Genomic DNA, 19,762 nt, shown 5'->3' with positions numbered 1-19,762 from the left:
AGCGAAGACATTGAAACGGGTATTTGGATGCAGTATTCAATCTCAAAAATCTATCCACACAAAGAGCAATGAAGGCTGTTTTCCGTAGATACTGAAGAAAGAGTACATAATTCCCTAGGGTCATGTGCTTTTATCGTTTTGGCAGTATCCCTCGCAATCGCTTCTTGTGAGGAGACCATCGAAGTTTCTGTTGATAACACTAATATTGTGGTTCGTTTCACCGTTAAGGCTTGAGGAATAGAACTCTGAATCCGTGGATTTCCAATCTCAGATCATTTTGTTGAAGAAACGGATCGTTTCCTCTTCCCTTCGCAATCCTTACATCTAGGAGGAGCTTCGTTCTGAAAACAAAGTTCTGGCGGAGAAGAAGTTTGAAGCGGAGAAAGAGTTGAAGAAGAACATTGAGAACTACCGGGCTCTCCTGGAGAAGAAGAAGCAGGAAGAGGAGTCGTACGCCATGGTACGTTGCTAGTGTTCCTGTGTAATACAGAATCTGAAGGAAAAAGAGAGCAAAATCAAGTCTCTGAAGGAAGAAAAGGCGGCTCTCCAGAAGCGTTTCAGTACCGAACAGTCCCAAATCAACATTCTGGACGCTCTCGTCGACTGTACGGAGCGCTACATCATCCCCGCGGGAATCGCCGTCTACGAAAAGATCGTGGAAACGTTTGCTCTTGTTTTCTCCCTCACGGTCAGCTGGGTGTACGGGAAATCGCTGGTGCTGCGCGGCTGGTCGTTTTTGGTCGATTTCTGGACGCGCAACCCGACAGTGCAGCAAGCGAAGCAGCAGGTAGGCGCTTCTTGCGAGCTCATTCCCAGACCGCTGCGCTGTATGAGTCGAAGCTTCATCCCTACGGTACTTTTGTCGCGTTGTTCTGATGTGTGTAGTGCTGAAGGCGAAGGACGCGATCACTCCGTACGCTGTAACGATGAAAGACGCGATCACTCCGTACGCGGAGAGCATCAGGGAGCGTGTGGAGCCGGTTGTTCGTTCCTACTACACGCAGGCCGTGGCGGCGACGCCGGTGTACGCGGCCAAGGCGAAGGAAGCGAGCGTGAAGTACGGAGAAATGGGTGAGAATAGGCAAAACGCGGTCATTTGTAGCGTTCACGGCCGCCGTGCGGGGGTATGAGAAGGTCTACAGGGCGATGGAGGCGTCCGCGGTGGGTTCTTTTACGGATGTCGTGGCGTATGCGATTATGGTGGCCGTTCTCACGATGGTCGTTCGCATGGTGATCGTCGTGGTGTGTGTCGTGCTCTATCTGTTGTGTCCCTTCCGATGCTGCAGACAAGGTAAGTGCTGCAAGTGCTGCAAGTGCTGCAAGTCCTGCAAACGGGGCAAGTGCTGCAAGTCCTGCAAGTGTTAATGAGGCTAAAAAGGCCGAGGAGACGATGGAGGCTGTAAGGAACATAGGAAGGTTGTGTGTTTGTTGGAAACACGGAATTGAGAAAGTAACGACTCATCGAGCACCAACACAGCGGAACCTGTCAATCTACCATGGCGAAGGTCGTCAATCGCTTCGTTCGCTTGCTCTAGCCGGTAGAGATTCACCTTCACGTTCAGAGGGTTTTTCGAGACGAGCTCAAAGAATTCCTTCCCATCTTGCACTGTGAGGTTCGCTACGGATTCGATGCGCTTTTCGTTCCACATTGCCTCATAGGGGAAGGAGGGAATGTCTGTCATGTGGATCCCAGCACACACAACGATTCCTCCCTTTCGAATGGCGTTGAGGGCGGAGACCACGAGTTGACCCTCGCTGGCGAAGATAATGCAGGCATCGAGCGGAATCGGAGGTAACTGAGAACTCCCTCCAACCCAGGTAGCTCCCAAATTCTTTGCAAACGCTTGCTTCTTTGTGTCATTGTCGCGTGTGAACACGTAGCATTCGATTCCTAAATCGTTGGCCAGCTGGATGATGATGTGAGCAGAGGAGCCAAAGCCATAGAGTCCCAACGTTTTTGGCGATCCAGTTTTGCGAAGCGAACGATAACCGATCAATCCGGCACAAAGTAGGGGAGCTGCCTGGAGAGGAGAGTAATGAGAAGGAATAGGGAAACAGAAAGAAGCATTTGCAACACAGTAATCAGCAAATCCGCCATTCTTTTGGTAGCCCGTATATCTAGAATCGTCAAGAATGCAATCCAAAAAACACACATCGCCTTGTCGCACAAGTTTTCCTTTCCTTCCTTACAGTAAATACAATCTCCACAGCAGCCTCCGAGCCATGGGACACCGATCTGATCTCCCACTTTCACCGACTTAACATTCTTGCCAATCTCTTCTGCAACACCCACGATCTGGTGTCCTTTCAATTAAGTACGACAATCCAATCAAACCTGGAATAACATGTTCGATGGAATCTGGAAGATCCCCATCTAAAACGTGTAGATCTAGTTCACACATTTTCCGTTTCGCTACCTGTCCTGCAAATGCCGCAGGTCAGAACGCGAAGGAGAACTTCGTCATCCGAAGGTTTCGGATGGTAATCGGTTCCAAAGCGCAGTGTGTGACTTTCCTTATCGAAGAACGCAAATCTCCCTATCCTCGATTTTTTTAAAGAAAGATTCTACCCTGCTTCTGCATGTGTGAAACAAACAATGCACAACTCAGTCTCCACTTCCATCTCCATCATCTTCTCCATGGCTTCCTGGGGACTGACATAAACCCGATGTTCCTTCAAGAAATCAACCCAGTTCTACGCCTCACCCCCTCATCACGCTCCTACGCTAATCTTCGGACTTCCCTCAAACGTCACCATCTGTCTTCCATCTTCTCCTGCCTTGTACAACACGAACATAGGATAGCTCTTCATCTCCAAGCCCGGCACGTCGTTCTTCGAGATATCAATCCGCGCCACTTCCACATCCGGAACGTCCTCGAAATACCCCGCAAACACGTCGTAATCCTCGCGCAGCCGGTCGCACAGCCGGCACCGCTACGGTCCACCGCGCCCTCCGCGTCCTACCGGCACGACGAACTCCACCATGACGTTCACGTTGGGGTCAAAAGCCACCTTCTCGAAGTCGGAGCCCACCAAAAGCCGGACGTGTCCGTCGCGTTTGTCGAAGGGCTTCTCCGATTTGATGTAGGGAGTCAGCTCGTTTCGGTAGTATCGCTCGAGGAAGTCGCGGATGGAGGCGTCGGTGAGCTCGCCGTCGAAGGCGTATTTGCGGTTCTCTTCGCCGTTTTGGATCTGTCGATGAGGATTGTGCAGAGAGAGAATACGAGGAAGAGGGTCGGGGTTTTGTCGACGGAAACGCCGAAGTAGTCGAGCATTGCCTTGTTGTCCTGGCTGAGATGAATCACGAAGAGACGCGTGGCGAAGTCGGTAGCGATCTAGTCTTGAAGAAATCGTCGACGTCGCACCTTCTCGAAGACTTCTTTCTGCTCCGCGTGCTCTTCGAAGTACTTCGGAGACGCGATGAACACCAAGTGAAGCGGCACCTCCGTGTCGCGAGCGAACATCACGCGCTGATAGCGATGCTGGAAGGGGATGATCAGCGGCAAGGACTTGATCGCCAGCCATTTCTTCAGCAGTTTCACCGTCATTTCTACCGTTCAAGCCGTCCAGCAAACGCACTCTCCGCGTAGGAACGCTTTTCTCCCGCGGTATACACGTCGACTTGGTTGAGCGGCGTGTCCACCTCCGCATCGCCGATCACGCCCAGGGTGATGTAGTCGACGAACGCGTTGGCGGCCTTGCGGTAGTTCTTGAACTCCTTTGAGCTTCGCTTCGCGAAATGGCCGACAAGAACGGGGATGCCGCGAGCCACTTGCGCATCGATTTCGGCTTGGGTGGTTACCATGATGAGATCGGGGTGGAGTCTCTTTTCGATGAAGAAGGAAACTTCGCTAGCATGAAAAAGAGAAAGGAAATCAAAACTCTTCGATCAAATCACCATCATAGAATCGGGGAGATCCCTTTTCGAAAAAGTAGAATACTGGATAGCTGCCAATACGGTAGACACGAGCCACCTCGGGAGAGTTCGGATGATCAATCTGGTTCGTGAAAAAGTCGTCTGAATGGATACCTTTCCAATGATCACTTCTTCTCCCTTCTCTTGGAACTTAGTAACGATGTTTTTGAGGACTCTTTCGAACTCCATCGACTTGTAATCTCTCTACAAATAGAAATGGGCGTAAAATAGAGACGGAAGAGTAGAAATCAACGAACATCTTCGGATATTTCTTCAGAGCCTCATGGAAATTCTTGTCTGTAAGAATTAAAATACCATCCTCTGATTTCAGCGCAGAATGCACGACTGTAAGAAGTAGCAACACAAATAAAACTCCCTTCATATAAAATTTACAAATTCAATTTGAAATGAAGTGTAGAATCGGAAATGTCAATATTGCACAGGTGTTTATGATCATCAAGGAATTCCTTTTTGCCTAGAATTTGAGATAGAAATACATGGAATCTGCAAAATCAAAGCTGGAGAAGGAGAAGGAACGAAGGAAAAAGAGGAAAGAGCTACAAAAACTGAAAAAGTGAAGATTGTTTTGGTGATGTGACATTTAGAAAGCAGGACCCTAATAACCTCCGTTCCAGGAATAAGACACAGTCTATCGTTTTTACAGGAATGGATGTGGTAAGTGACGTTCTTGATTCTGCAAAGCAACAAGTGGCAAATACGGAGAGGAATGAGAACTTTCAAAGTCATTTTAGAAAACGTGCAACCGCAGCAGTGAGTAACGAGTTTTTTTACATTATCGTTAGAGTGAAAAATATGAGAAAGTGCTTCGTGAGCTGGAAGAAGAGCCAGCATCAACTAGGCACAAGATTATCGATTTTTTTAACAGAGTCTTAGTGGAATATGATGATTATGCAAGTTCCATAGGAGATGCTGTAGTCATTTGGTTTAAGTTGGTAATTGTAGGCTGAGCGAGGTGAATGGAAGAAACGAAGTGCGTCCATTGCCAAATCATTACGCGAGCTGTCGTTTTACATGAAGAAAAGCCACAAGTCCGTACCTGATATTGTAATTCGCAAGTTACTGTTGATTCGGCAGAATCTGTTAGAAGGAAATGTATGGATTGGTGGATTTCTACCAAATAGTGCCGTCGTGTTGAGGAGCTGTATATGGATATGGATGTGGGGAACATGGTTCAAGAGAATCCAAAGTATAAAGATTTGGTAATGACCCCTGAACTCCTTTTTCAGTGTTTAGTGGTATAGTTTTGCTCGTTTTTGGGTGAGTATTAGAACGTTCGTCGCCTCATTACGTTTTTTACCTCACACATGATCATTTCAAAGTACTCTTTTGTTTGTCAAACACCTTTTCATTTCATTCCAATCCAAATTGGAATCCAAATTGGAATCCAAATTGGAATCCAAATCCAAATCGGAATCCAAATCGGAATCCAAATCGGCATCCCAATCCAAATCTCACCGATAAACAATTCAATGAACGCAATTTCTCACACAACCCACTCCTCTCGTTTTGTTCTTCACAAACACCCCAAATTCTCAACTCATACCAGTTTCCATTCTATTTTCCTCCCCTCTCTCTACTTCTTCGATACGCTAATTCCCTCCTTCATGCCGTTCATCGACTCCAACGCCAGCAGCAGCGCCTGCGTTCCCAGCTTTCCGTTTCCTTGCGCCTTCACGCTCAGATACAGCTGGTTCGCCAGCGCCAATCCCGGCAGCGAGAGATTCATTCGACGAGCTTCGTCCAGCGCGATTCCCATGTCCTTAATGAAGTGATCCACAAAGAAACCAGGGTCGAAATTGCGCTTCAGCATGCGCGGTCCAAGGTTGTTAATGCTCCACGAGCCAGCAGCGCCAGCGCCCACCGCTGCGATCACTTCTTCCAGATTCAAGCCTGCTTTGTATCCATAAATCAGACCTTCACACACACCGATCTAGAGCATCAAGCAAACACACAACAATTCAGTACCATCATCGTGGAGATCAATATCTGGTTCACCATCTTTGTGTGCTGGCCACAGCCACTTCCACCCATGTATTTGATGTTCGTTCCCATACATTGGAACAGAGGCATCACTTCCTCAAACGTGTTCTTGTCTCCACCAACCATGATCGACAGCTTGCCGTCACGAGCGCCAATATCTCCTCCAGACACTACAGATTACACACTGGATTGTTGGATTACCAGGAGCATCCAGAGTAGCAATGCCCTTGCTTTTCCCTACCGAGTAAATCTCGCTGGCCAAAGAGGGCTCGCTGGTTGTCATATCAACGAAGATTCCGCCCTTCTTGAGACCATTCAGAACTCCCTTCTCACCCAATACCACTTCGCGCACATCCTTCGGATATCTATTATCAAACTTTCAGTCCACTTGTACCCAACGATGCTGAACACAACATCACACTCCTTTCCCACTTCAATCGGGCTCTTCACGACTTTGGCTCCCTTCTTCGCCAAGTCATCGCACTTACTTAAGGTGCGGTTGTACTAAGAGGAATCCAGTCAAAAAGGTCACTTACAACAGTGCAGGCATAACCCGCATCCAACAAATGACTACACATGGCTTTTCCCATGACACCCGTTCCGATCCAACCAATTCTGGTAGTCTTAGGACTGATGGTGCTCACTAGAGATAATGACCAAAAGAAGAAGGAAACAGAGACGACGGAAAGTAAATCCACTCAACATTGGATATTAATTAGATGATGAGAAAACAAGATGTGAAATAAAAAGGATTAGAGAGAAAAACGAACTAGGAATCGTGGAAACGTGGAAGCAAATAGGATAGAAAATACAATAGTAGACACAATTGAAAATCGATTTTGATTTGAGTGGAAGTACATGATACGAAGGGTTGTTGGAGATGATTGAGAGAACAACACAAGGTTGGAGGATAGAATTAAAGCAAATGATTAGTTCTTGAGTGATACTCGATATCTGTGAGTGCCTATAAAGGAGAAAAATAGATAGTGATAGTGACTTAATTGAATGTTTAAATGACTTGTTAGAGAGTAACGGTTATGTCATGTTTGATAGTTTCACATTGTTGTTTTTATTAATGGGAGACTTACTCCTGTTTTTTTCTTAAATAACGATTATTTTGAAAGTATACTGACATAGTATAGATATCTAACAACAGTGCAAAAAGAATAAGGTACATAAACTAAACGAAAGGCATGCCTCAATAGAGAGTGATATAATATTGTTGAACATCATGGAACAGCCAGAATCAAATGTAAACGACGATATCACAAAAGAAAAACGCACTACAATATGATTAATACAGTTGAGCAAAACAAATCTTGTACATCCCTAATCGTATATTCTTCACTTGTTACAAACAGAGCTTTAAGTCGTATCAATGAAGAAGCATAGCATATGATAATAATGGGTAAAACTTCCATTTAACAAATTTACATTTGTAGATTATATATATTTTGAAACGAATTACATACTATCTGGATAATATGAACAATGATAATCTAGAATTACAAGCAATACAAGACTCTAACAAGTGTAAAACTGCTCGTGGAGAATGTTGGAAACAGAACTTGGCAAACCAATTTCCTGTGAAAGAAATATCTAGCAAAAAGGGAGAGCTTGAAGTTCTGGTGGGAGCTCCCCACGATGGATACACGATTCAAACAACGTTATTAAACTATAAACTAAATGGAGAATCTCACATTATTTCGGATGAAAAAGTCATAGTGGCAGATCTATATTTTGACAATGGAATTGCTTCAGGTCCATGTACACTATTTGATAAGTCAGGATTATTATTCTTCAGAGGCCGTTTTGAAAATGGATATCGACATGGGAAAGGAACAGAATATGACGAGAATGGAAATGTGATATTTGAAGGTATTTATGAAAATGGAATAAAGAAGCCAATCATAAGAATGAAGGAGAAGAAAGGGTATTGGAAAGAATATGACGAGAAAGGAAATTTGGTGAATATTAGCCAACGAGATGAATATGGAAGAATGAAAGGAATCTGTTATCTGTATAACAGTGAAGGAGAAATCAGTCGCGTGAGTGAATGGAAAGAAGGGAGGGAAATCTGCCTATGCAAACAGTTTACGAATGACTACATGACAGAATTAAAAAGAGGGTTAAATCACTATATTGGTGAATATAAGAAATCGTTCCAATCTGACTATGCTTATGAAGGAGAAGGTAAATTGTATGACAATGATGGAAAGTCAGCAATATACAAAGGTCACTTTTGTAACGGGAAACGGCATGGTTTGGGGATATCTTACAGAAAAGGGAAAATCAGTTATAATGGCAAATGGATTATGGGCATGCCTTCCTGCGTGTTTTTTACCACTTACATTATGTTGATTCTAATTCTCACTATAGCATTTGTGCTTAATGTGTTCATTGCAATGGTCCTTCTGGGTATTCTAATAATCTTCATTGTTCTGAAGCGAATCTTCGCTAAGCAGACAGGCAATTGGTTAAATTCGATTGATTATGCTTGTCTTGGAGAAATAATATACACAACACACAAGAAAAGGGGGGAAAAAGAAGGCGGATGCTTAACACTGGCTCACCACTTATATTCTATTGCATTAACTTTCTATGTGATTCTTTTTTGTATTGCTGCAGTATATCACTTCTGTTTTATGCCATGCAATGGATACATATTGCAATGGTATTATTATGCAGGACAGAATCAATGTAATAGTGTTAACTCTTTTAATCCTAATATGAAGTCACAACTGAGATCCATAAGAATCGGCGATGATTGTTTTTCAAGAGTGAAAACATTTTATATCGATGGATTGAATCGATTGAAAACTATCAAAATCGGGTACAATTCATTTACTCAGGAAAAGAATAGTAATGGAAATGACAAATCGAAATCATTCCACATATTGAATTGTGAATCATTGGAATCCATTCAAATTGGTCGATATAGTTTCAGTGATTTTGCTGGAGACTTTGAATTGAAGAATCTACCACAATTACAATCCATTCAAATTGGTACAATTGGAAGGTATTCATACAATTTCTATTCTAGTTCATTTGTGATTCGAGGTAAAGATATGATATTGAATATTTGAATAATGTATAGATCTTCCAAATCTACAATCCATTACATTAGGTGATCTTGCATTCTATGATTCCTTATCAATAGTAATGGAAAGTATTGAATGAATTCGAATGAAATGATTGATGTAGATCTTCCATCATTACAATCCATTCAACTCGGTGGAGGTGCACTTGCTGGAAAATATGATGATTCAAGTTCATTGACACTTCGAAGTAATAATGAATTGATTGTGAATGATTTGTTTTGTAGATCTTCCAAATCTAACATCAATAACTTCTGAAGGAAATAGTTTCTATTATCCTCGTGTAGTGACATTGGAAAGTATTTCTGAATATTGAATATTGATAGTATTTAGATATTCCAAATCTTCAAAATGTCAAGCTACCTGGTTCATTCGGGTGTGTTCGATCGAAATCAATTTTGAGTATTGATGAACTGACTAGATCTTATTCATAGATGTCAACTGGAGGCTTGCCGATCTGGTCTAACGAATTTATCATCACCGAAGCAGAATGACGATTGTTTAAATAGCATTATTCATGTGTTGTTTTATCTAAAATAGTTATTTTAATGTTCTTTACTTACCTACTTTTATAGTTTCCTATTCTAGTTCTATTTCTATGAAGATAAAGATACAGTCATTGAAACATAAACCTCTACGTACAGAACTACTTAGTTGTGACCCATAAAAGGTTCCCACTATTATTCCCTAACCTAACATAGTAACGATTTATGTCATGCAGGTGGATTTCTGGGATAATGAACTTGATATTATCTACTTTCTATTTCAAACAATCCGATAAACAAGTAACTTAGAAAAACAATGGAGACCATTTATCAGACACTTCAAAAACAAAGCGCCATCGCTTTAAATACGCGACTGCATCTTCTACAGCACCTTTAACCACAAAAACAGGAGGATTGACATGATCATCCGCATATTGGCGACGAATTCGACTCATTATTCCCCCAAAATAAGCTTGCTCCGCTCTTTTCCACTTCGAAGATCCCGTCAAATTCCCTTTGTAGGTAGCTAGCATAATGTGATGCACACGCGAAATCAACGCAGTGTTCGAATACCAAATCTCATAAAAATAGGGCGGATTGCATTCGATCACAACCGAATGAGGCCTTGCAAACATGAGATTAACGAGAGCGGAGCCATGCGGAGAAAAGAAAATATCCGTGTTGTAGAACAATCGAACCTGCTTCACGAACGACAACTTCTCCATTGTGGTGTACGACACATCCAAATCCTAGAGTGAGAAGCAACGCTACCAATCAAACAGGAAAGCGTGAAGAAAAAATGTCAACCCATTCGGAGTGCTTCACCAGACCGCGCTTGCCATTTCGATCGATGATCAAAAATGGGATTTGATTCACTTGGATTTCTTTGGATTGAATGGCTGCCAATCGATACGCGGACGCTCTCATCAAATCCTGAGAGAAAATCCCCGCGAATAACGCTCCATCTAGGTTGTATCGGCAACGATCAAGCAAAATCTATCGCTAAAACGCCAAACAAACAAGCTACCGCCGAGCGGAAACAAACAACCTTATTTAACGTAATATTTCTAGCAATGTGGAGCTTGGGAGTGAAGTCGGAAGGAAAAAGAAGAAACAGCAATTTCAAATAGGTAGAGGACCATTCGTATTCATGAGTGGAAAAGCGAGGAAGATACAAGTCAGTGAGTGGAGGATAGAGAGAAGGATACCGCAGCTTGAGTAATAGCTGGTTCACAGATTCGGCGAAGTGTCCGATATGACGAGATCGATAAGGATAGGAAACATAGTAATATCCGTCTTCGATCCAATTGGCGTTGGTTGGAATCTTGCTATGTGAGGTTACTATCGAATGTGTCCAGCGAAAACCTAGCTATGATTCCATTCGTCGATGGATTTCGTACAGTGCCTGTAAGGATACTGCGATATAATACTGCCTTTCTTTTGATATACCTTCCATTCATGCTTGGAATTGAAACAGATGTTGTGCCCCTCCATGAATGGACTATCCGATCGTTCTATCATGCCAATCGATGCATCCGAATATTCTTTCATGCGAAACGCTGCATTGCTTGCATTTCTTTGGTTTTCACTAGGATGTAATGAATTACGGGAACGTCATACAATTTGATATAGTTTGATTGAATCACGTGTAATAAACGCAAAAATCGTTGTTCCCTAGGAATTAGCAATTGAAGACAGACTAACCAGTCTCCCCGTTCATATCGATATAAATTGGTAAACCAACGGCCTTCATAAGGGAGAAGGCGCGATATAATCACAAAAGAAGAGCCGATTTCAAAGGAACCCTGTAAATTGGTTGATACAGTTGTAGGAACTTGGTTGGTAAGAATACTATAATCTTCTGTAAAATTCGAATCTGAAGCGGTAACATTATCGCTCTTGTCCTCTTCCCATGGTACTGCCGTTGTTGGTCTTGTGCGGTCTTGACTGAAACGGAGTAAGGAACTCCTTCTTTTGTGCGGATAAGTGTTTTTATAGGATACAGAACCTGCTTTCGTCGGTAGTGTGAATCTCTCAGAAAAAATCGTAACTGAATGATTTCTATTAGCGTTGCTATACAAAGAAGTGGGTTTTGGGCGGATGGAGCCAACGTGTCGGTTAATCTTCAAAGAAGATCTCGTTTTCTTTCCAGTATCAGAATTTCCAGTTATATAGGGTTTGTAATCAATTGAACTAACGAGAAAGGTGATATTCTTACGACTTGTTCTTTTCCTTGAGAAAATAGAACTACACACATTCTTTAGCTTTATAATATGGTCCAATTTGCTGTCGGTCTTACTGAGCGTATTATTGACAACATAAGGAGGAATGGGATCATTGGCCAAAAGAATAACAAAACCATATAAAAAAAGTGAATAAAAAAACGAAAAGCCAAAAAAGAGCAATAACCTCCAAGTTGTTCTTTCCAACATAAAACCAGTGAATTAAAAAATTAGAGATTTCTAATAATAGGATGCAAAGGAAATGCTATTCCAAAACAAAGAATAAAGGAAAATGGAAGAGTAATGTGAACAGAATCTAGAAAGGTATTTCAAGAGCCTCAGGAATGATAGAAAACAAGAACTCGTTGCTTTAGTATATTGGAAATAGTATTTACTCGAAAGAAAATGATTTCAAGAATGTCATACTTACGAGTCGAGTTTATACTTTAACCTATGATATATATCATGAGTACCATTCAAATCAATGCTCTATGACGGTATCATGTTGATATGTAAGGAATATTGAGTTTGGTTGATTTCTGATCTATTTTACCTATATTACTAAATACTTGGCTTGGTTACTTGCATTTATGTACAAAAACAAAACTAAAAACACTTAGGAAATACCTGTTAGCTTTCTATTCTTTCGTTTTTTCATCGGCTTCAGTCCAGGTAATCTTATTCCGTCCATATTAATTCCCGACTTCAACAAAGGATCCAAGAATCGATCTTCTTCAAATTGCTCTGTATTACACAACCAAACCGCAGCATTGCTGATCCATCGCGCTGTCCCATCTTCGGTGAACTCCAAAAACAGTTTGGAGGCAGCGGTATCTATTATCATTCGGCCTTCATCACTTCCTTCCTTCTTTTCTTTCACCATAATCGAAGCATTTCCTTCACTTTCTCTTGCAAATACACGGAATCCTTCATGCATTAGTTTCTTTTCGTTCAACGTACACAGCGTTCTTCCTTCAAAAATGCTCACAATTCCAAAATCTAAGAAAGTGGAAATGAAACAATATGTTGCTTTTCTTTTTATAGTTATGAACTGACCTGCTTTTGGTGCTTCACTGTTCACTCGTTTCATTACTTTACCTCCTTTGATGTTTTTGTCTTTGTCTCCCACTGCTTCAAATCCATAGAATTTCTTAAAGTACAGATCAGCTTCATAAGTGAATGGATAGTTCTCCAAGAACCAGAATACACCGCCTCCTCTCATGTTGAATTCATGTACACAACTCACAAAAGCATCCGCATATTGGTCCACATCTTTATCACACTCTTTTGCCATGATTCCATCTCCAGGAGAACAAGTAATAAATGTTATTCGATATCTGCCACTTGACAATTCCTCAATTGCAGTTTTGTAATCATAAGCATAACGAATTTTAAATCCTTTTCCTATTGGTTTTCCGTTGACTATTCTATCTCCCAATTTAGCAATTGGTGAGAACCTTTCTCCATTCACTTCCTTTCCATACTTCAATATTTCTTCAGTAATAAATTCATCAATCACTTTGCCATCATCATCTTTTTCTCCCCTACATAAGTAGAGAATAATAAACAAAATCGAATAATGACCGAACGCTCCATCCACTCCCAAATCATACTTGCTCTCATTGATTGTGTCGAAGTCCTCAATCACTACATCATCATTATTTGTAACATCATAGAATCGAACCATACTTAAGGTAGCTTCATAAATACTAGGTATATTGCATATTCTTTGCGTTGTTTCAACATATGCTTTGCCAAAAGTATTATTCATCATCGTTCCATCGATATTCTTTTCTGGCACTGCATTCTGATTTCCATTCATTGATGCGTTTGTTAAATTCAACAACGTTTCAGACAAATGATTTGGATTCGAATTCCAAATCATTGTGGGGAACAAATCTTCAAATCCACACAAATACAAACCTATTCCAATTCCGAGATAAGTCATTTCGATTCCACTCACAATCGATTTAATTTCTGCTCTGGATTCATTACACAACACACCATTTGTTAACACCATCATTACAGATTGAAATGATCGAGCGTTACAAGTGCTACAAGCATAACGAATACAATCTGGCAAACAAGTATTTTGATAAGGAGATAATAGTGCTTGATACAGTGCAGCCACAATATTGCTTTCCCATAAATCCATCGATGATATGCCTGTTGCCACACGAATAATGTCTCTAGAAGCCACCCACAAATCAATACAAGGGAGTTGCATGTTACTCAGATTTCGAAGAATAGTAAATATGGTAATCATTGAATGAACTCGATTTGTTTCACTGTATGCGATCGAAGAACAATCGACAACAATACTTGCATTGTAACTCCGATATAACACACAGGAGAATTTGTGTGTTAAATAATCTAAACCAGATATTCTTGTTCTTTTCACTATATTAGGAGTAAACACGGAATAATCCAATGCATCAAACAGAATCTCACCTTGGATCACTCCGTTCAGTTTTTTCAATACAGTCGTGTCACTAATAGTCTTTGGATAAAATAAAAGATTTTCCTTTGGTACTTCAACCATTATTGCTGATCTTGTACTTGATATTTTGTTGATAGAAACCAATGATTTGTCCACTTTGAATTCCATGTTGAGATCATCACAGTAATTTGCTGTGTAGTTTGCTACAGATAATACATCTCTAGTTATGTTTCTTTTTTCCCTCATTTTATCAAATAATATCTCAATCAGAATTCTATTTGATGAATTAACCAAATCGGATATCTGATTAATCATAATCATGTTGTTATGGAAATTTGCTCCCAGTGCATTTTCCAATAAAGACTGATTTGTTGGATTCAATGCTTCTTCATCCTTTCCCTTAACACACAACAAAAAGAGTTTGGAATATACTCCAAGCACATTTCTCACTTCATCATCTTGAGACATCAATTGCTCACTAAATCCATCACTTATTAAAACCACTGGATCTTTCTGATCAAAGATATTTTTCAATGTCAATAGGTCCAAAGGAGTTGAAGGCACTTTCACCACTTCTTCCATGTCAAACAAAAAGGAAATGATTTCACGAATCGATCGATTTTCCACAGGAATATAAACACCTTTATATCTTCCACAAAAGATATACAAATTGTAGGATATTCCAAGTTCTCTCATTATTGTTATTAGAATACACGAAATGATTGTTCGCATTCGTAGCTTATTTTTCCTCAAACTACAATTCGTATCGATTATGATATTGACTGTGGAGTTAGGTTTTCTGTTCATACAATCCATTTGCTTCATCCATTCAATAACAGTCGCAGATGTACTTATGATGGCTTGAACAACTTCAAGATCTATTTCGTTTCTTTTGTTTTCTAGTTTTTCTTGTGTTATAGTATTAGAAGTACAGACTGGTCTAACAAACTTCTTTGTCGTTCGACGATTGTAAACCGACTCAAACATCTCATCCATGCTCATGTTGTTCATTACTTCCAAGTAACATTTATAGTTAAAGACTCTATATTCTTCAACATCCTTAAAATCATTCTTCTCCTTACTGTCTTGATCTTCTTCTAATTCATCTTGACCGGAAGTATCTTCTTTTTTAGGAGCCAATATTTGAGCTCTGTTTTGAATATCATCGATAATTTTGTTACTTAACTTCACATGTTTCGTTGTTGCTCCTGATAGTTTGGCATTATCCTTATCGCTATTCAAAATCTTTACATCACTGGTCGTTTGTTCAGCTGCTACAGGAACATCATTACTCTCAATTTTCGGATCCTCATTTTTGACAGTGTTAATAACCGAATACCATTGTAATGATGATTTCTGATATGAAACAGATTTTAATACAGATTCAGCAGCATTTCTTATAGAAGGAAGAATTGTCGAATTAATACAACCATTCAATATCGAGACTATCTGTTCTTTATTTTGCTTGTCAGCAGATATGATCACTATAGAGAGATTAGAGAAAGCAGATAAAAATTGACTCATACTCTGTGATTTCAAATGCTCAAGGGTCATTAATGGATTAGAAAACATTTTTAATGCTATTTCAATTTTGTTCTGCTTAGTTAATTCTCGCTTAAATATAGACAATCCTTTCTTATTTATAATAAAGCATTGACTCAAATCAGAATAACCAAATTTTGAAGAATATGGAGATACTTCAATAGTTGGATTTTCCAAAATTCGAGTTCGTTTGTTTTTATTAATATGGTATGAATTGGAAACTTTATTTACAACTACAAAAACATTCAGAGGGAAACATGTCGGAATCACAGTAATTTTGCCTAACATACTGACATAATAAGAACATTCTAATGTGGTGAAAATATGGTCAGGCATAGCCTTTCGTTCATAACTCAGATACACTTTCTCTGTTGCTAATACATTTCTCCCTTCTTTCAAATACACAGTTGCAGTCAATTCTACTCTTTTCTGTCCAATTGTATTGTCTTTCATCAATAATACAAAACTATTAGAACCTTTCGATACATCACATTGTTCACTACTCAATGTTAATTCGACTTCATTGCTTGTAGATAAGTAAGGTAGGGCAATTTGGTTTCCATCTTCTCCTTCATAACTCACTGGAAGATAATATGTATTATCGACAGGAAGACCAATCGAAGCATTCTTTCCATCATACAACACGACAATAACATCATTCAATGTAGAACCAATCGAATATGAAGATGTTTCATGAGAAATACCAGGGAAGAAATGATAGATTAAAGATTCTGTTGATTTTAGTTTGGCTTTATATCTTGCATTGTCTTCACTTTCTGTTATTACTAACAAATTGCGTTGTCGTTCATACCCCATCATGTTGTCATACAGGGCATTATACTCATTTACATCAGTCTCTGCTAAATAATCAATGCAACTAATATGGCCAATATTAATACCTATATGAATGTAATCATCATAATGCCATTGTTTTTTTTATTATAAAAGGAGAGTTTATCAAGTGGAAGTATATCATTTGCTGAACATATCTCATTACATTTAAAAATATATGACGAATAAGACGAATATTCTGGCTTATATAGACAAAATGAATTAAAATATTGTCCACTAGGAATAAATACACATGATGAGTTATAAGTACTGCCACTAGAGCCATTATATTTGTTAAAAGTCAATAGCTGATCTTGATTAACAGGAATGCAATACCTCAAATTATACTTATCTCTTATTTGAATCATCGATTTTAACATAAAGAGCAATAAATACATATCCCAATTATATTTAGAAACATCACGCGAATACCCTGTACCCGTTTTATATTCATGATAATCTCTTAATACACCTTGAGAATTAGAATAATACACCACACAAATATCATTATTCTTTAAAGTCACTGCTTTTCCATCAATTTGAATTTCTACAGTCCATTTGAATGGTGCTAAAGGCAAAACTAACAAATATCCAGTTGACAAAGACACACCATAGTCTTTAACCTCATCAGATATTTGGAAGGTATCCGACACGAGATATGTATCAATCCCCTCTGGAGCATATAAGCATATTGTTGCAGTTTTATGTTCTCTCAAAAATAGTGAATGCTCCGGTATGAATATCATTTGGAAATCAAATGGATGATACTCATAGCTTGGTTTATATTCAATAATATGCTTCTGTTTTTGATTGTAACCAATATAATTTATAATACTATAATCCTTAAGATTATTAACGGCATGCATATAAGTGAACATTCCAATTGTGTTCCTGTTCTTTGTTTCATAATCCTTTTCAAATCCACTCTTTCTAGTTCTTTCTTCTGCCATTTTTGTATATTTGTCAATCAATTCTTGTCTCTTCTGGACAACTTCTTCATATTTTTGTTGATATTTTGCTTCACATTCCTTCATTTTGGCATTTGATTCTTCCCATGCTTTTTGAAGCTCATCTAATTCCACTTTGCATTCCGCTTGAGCAGTGGCTATTACTTTTGATACAAGATCATCAATATCTTGTACTTGTCTTATCACTTTCTCCAGAGATCGTCGCAAAATATCTACTTTCAATATGTCTAATACAACATTTCCTAAGAGTGTTCGTTTGCGTGGACAAATTATAGCCAGTTTATCATGGATTTTCATTTGACATTCGGGTGTCCACATTTCTTTCAACAGAGAACTATGTAAATAATCATTTGGATGGCGAAGTATTTGTTCCATTATTAGTATTTCACTTGAAATAGTAGTTCCTGGTTCAACACGAGAAGGAAGATCACATTTCCACCAAACTTCAACTTGAGATACTTCTAAATAGCTGTATTTGTTTAATCCATTCAGATTATCAACTGCCTCCAAAATCAATGGAACTCTCAATACAATCTCTTTTGGCTGATCAGTGGAGTAATAATTACGTACCAATTTCCTTTTTAGCTCAGCACATGCCTCAGATCGTTCTTTCACTTTATTTTCAATTGACTTCCAATACGTGTCATACCAATCTTTTTCAAACAACATTTCAATGGCTGCTTCAAAGTCTCCTTGAGTTACTTCAACAGGAGTTATGAATGGATATTCGCTGTAATCTTCTAATAACCTCTCCCAAACTAGACTATGCATATCCTTTTTCAGCAACACATTCAGCATAGTCAATAAGTGAGGAAGCAGAATTGATGAACTTCTGAATTCTTTCAAAATATCAGCCACATTTAATTCCAATCTTTTCAATACATCTGCATATTCACTCAATATAAATGGATAGTTTTTGAATGTTTTCAACTTGTAAATCAAATGAGATGTCTTAACAGTAGTTTCATTTACACGACAGTTATAATTGTATGTTGTATAATGTGTCTCAATGACATTGAAATTCAAGGATTTGTATGTTTTACTATCAATCATTCCATCTGTAAAGGCCTTTCTCAAATGATCTTTCAATTTTTCATCCTTTCCACATCCATATTCAGCATCAGTGAATCTGGATTTCATTTCTTGTTCATCATCGTCATCACCACAACCACTCATTACAAAACTTTTTGCTGCTGATTCGATTGTTTCAAGAGTGTTGATTATTTCTTTCACATTGTTTGATTCCCTTATCTCAGAGGGGAAACACTCAATTGATAGCTTCACTGATTCAATTTGATTGCGAAGATGAAAACAATCATTTCGCTTAGCCTTCTGACTCAAATATTGCTCTCTTTTTCTCACATCCAAATAGATTTCTCGAATATTAATGATTGCCTTCATCATTTGTTCTGCCAAATCACTCCGTTCACCGTTCTCCAACATTGCAAATACTTCAAGTGCCAAATCATTCAATACAGTTTCTCCCATAAAATCAAATAACTCATTTCTTCTATCACAAATAAACAGCAATTCCAAATATCTATATGTATCCTGAGTTTTCAGTTCAAAGATATCACTTATTGGAATTCTCTTATTATACATCCAATTTGACATTGTGTATTTGCTTCTCATTTTTGGATCAATCGATGAAATCAAATACCAACGACGAAGAACACCTGCATTATCTCCTCTTTGCCTCTTCATCATACAATTCTGTAGGTCTTTCATTTCCAGTACTTTGATTGCACAATCCATTACATAATAGATAAAATGGTATTCAAAATACTTTACAGAACTCTGTAGTAGTTCAATAGTGTCGTCGAGCACAAATGCACTCTTTGTACTGGAACAAATCTTCTCCATTATGGCAATCATTCGATTCATTTTTTCAGTTTCAGAAAAACTCTTCACATTGTCCAAAAACTCAAACAGATCATAATCAATAGATTTAGGGATACTAATATTTGACACCACAGTATATTTCTTCGGATTACATCCAAATTCATACAAGAATGCATCTCTTTCTTTACTGTTTATCACTCGAATACACCGTCGGAATGTTTTCGATTCTTCACTTCCAAAGTTACAAGGATCGTGTATGGATTCATTGATTTGACAGATTTCTTGAACATCTGCTTGAGTCGATATTGGATCACAATACACAATCACACAACGACTCAAGAATGGTCCAGTGAAGTGTTTCAATGTATTATCCGATATTGTAAAGAAGATTCGGAATGCTTCGTGAATCCTTCTCTC

The 19,762-nt window shown here is 39.1% G+C and overlaps 6 protein-coding genes; 1 reads left to right on the top strand and 5 right to left on the bottom strand.

Annotated features, from left to right (window-relative positions):
• Positions 1-61: 61 nt before the first annotated feature.
• Positions 62-1,365, top strand: GSBLH_T00001544001 (uncharacterized protein; the record flags this gene model as incomplete). XM_013039963.1 has 9 exons in its annotated part: positions 62-84; positions 119-210; positions 242-295; positions 329-460; positions 491-663; positions 694-787; positions 817-853; positions 886-1,071; positions 1,103-1,365. The coding sequence occupies exons 1-9, from the start codon at positions 69-71 to the stop codon at positions 1,363-1,365; spliced, it is 1,047 nt and encodes a 348-aa protein (XP_012895417.1). The 5' UTR covers positions 62-68.
• Positions 1,366-1,370: 5 nt separating this feature from the next.
• On the bottom strand, positions 1,371-2,402 carry GSBLH_T00001543001 (uncharacterized protein; the record flags this gene model as incomplete). The annotated part of the gene is made up of 3 exons (XM_013039962.1): positions 1,371-2,118; positions 2,154-2,304; positions 2,336-2,402. 3 exons carry the CDS (start codon positions 2,400-2,402, stop codon positions 1,371-1,373), a joined length of 966 nt encoding a protein of 321 aa, XP_012895416.1.
• A 163-nt stretch (positions 2,403-2,565) lies between these two features.
• Positions 2,566-2,970, bottom strand: GSBLH_T00001542001 (uncharacterized protein; the record flags this gene model as incomplete). XM_013039961.1 has 2 exons in its annotated part: positions 2,725-2,970; positions 2,566-2,694 (listed from the first exon to the last, which is right to left on the bottom strand). Exons 1-2 carry the CDS (start codon positions 2,794-2,796, stop codon positions 2,566-2,568), a joined length of 201 nt encoding a protein of 66 aa, XP_012895415.1. The 5' UTR covers positions 2,797-2,970.
• Positions 2,971-5,463: 2,493 nt separating this feature from the next.
• On the bottom strand, positions 5,464-6,507 carry GSBLH_T00001541001 (uncharacterized protein; the record flags this gene model as incomplete). XM_013039960.1 has 5 exons in its annotated part: positions 5,464-5,867; positions 5,903-6,087; positions 6,119-6,282; positions 6,312-6,421; positions 6,454-6,507. 5 exons carry the CDS (start codon positions 6,505-6,507, stop codon positions 5,511-5,513), a joined length of 870 nt encoding a protein of 289 aa, XP_012895414.1. The 3' UTR covers positions 5,464-5,510.
• Positions 6,508-9,805: 3,298 nt separating this feature from the next.
• Positions 9,806-11,820, bottom strand: GSBLH_T00006288001 (uncharacterized protein; the record flags this gene model as incomplete). The annotated part of the gene is made up of 7 exons (XM_013039959.1): positions 9,806-10,249; positions 10,308-10,496; positions 10,528-10,865; positions 10,901-11,088; positions 11,121-11,693; positions 11,719-11,747; positions 11,800-11,820. The coding sequence occupies 7 exons, from the start codon at positions 11,818-11,820 to the stop codon at positions 9,806-9,808; spliced, it is 1,782 nt and encodes a 593-aa protein (XP_012895413.1).
• A 518-nt stretch (positions 11,821-12,338) lies between these two features.
• Positions 12,339-13,409, bottom strand: GSBLH_T00001540001 (uncharacterized protein; the record flags this gene model as incomplete). The annotated part of the gene is made up of 1 exon (XM_013039958.1): positions 12,339-13,409. The coding sequence occupies one exon, from the start codon at positions 13,407-13,409 to the stop codon at positions 12,339-12,341; it is 1,071 nt and encodes a 356-aa protein (XP_012895412.1).
• Between the last annotated feature and the right edge of the window lie 6,353 nt (positions 13,410-19,762).

Source organism: Blastocystis hominis (assembly GCF_000151665.1).
Source record: "Blastocystis hominis, Singapore isolate B (sub-type 7) whole genome shotgun sequence assembly, scaffold_12".
Taxonomy (NCBI): Eukaryota; class Bigyra; order Opalinata; family Blastocystidae; genus Blastocystis; species Blastocystis hominis.
Note: the sequence above shows the minus strand (reverse complement) of the source record. Positions and strands in the feature narration are given on the sequence as shown.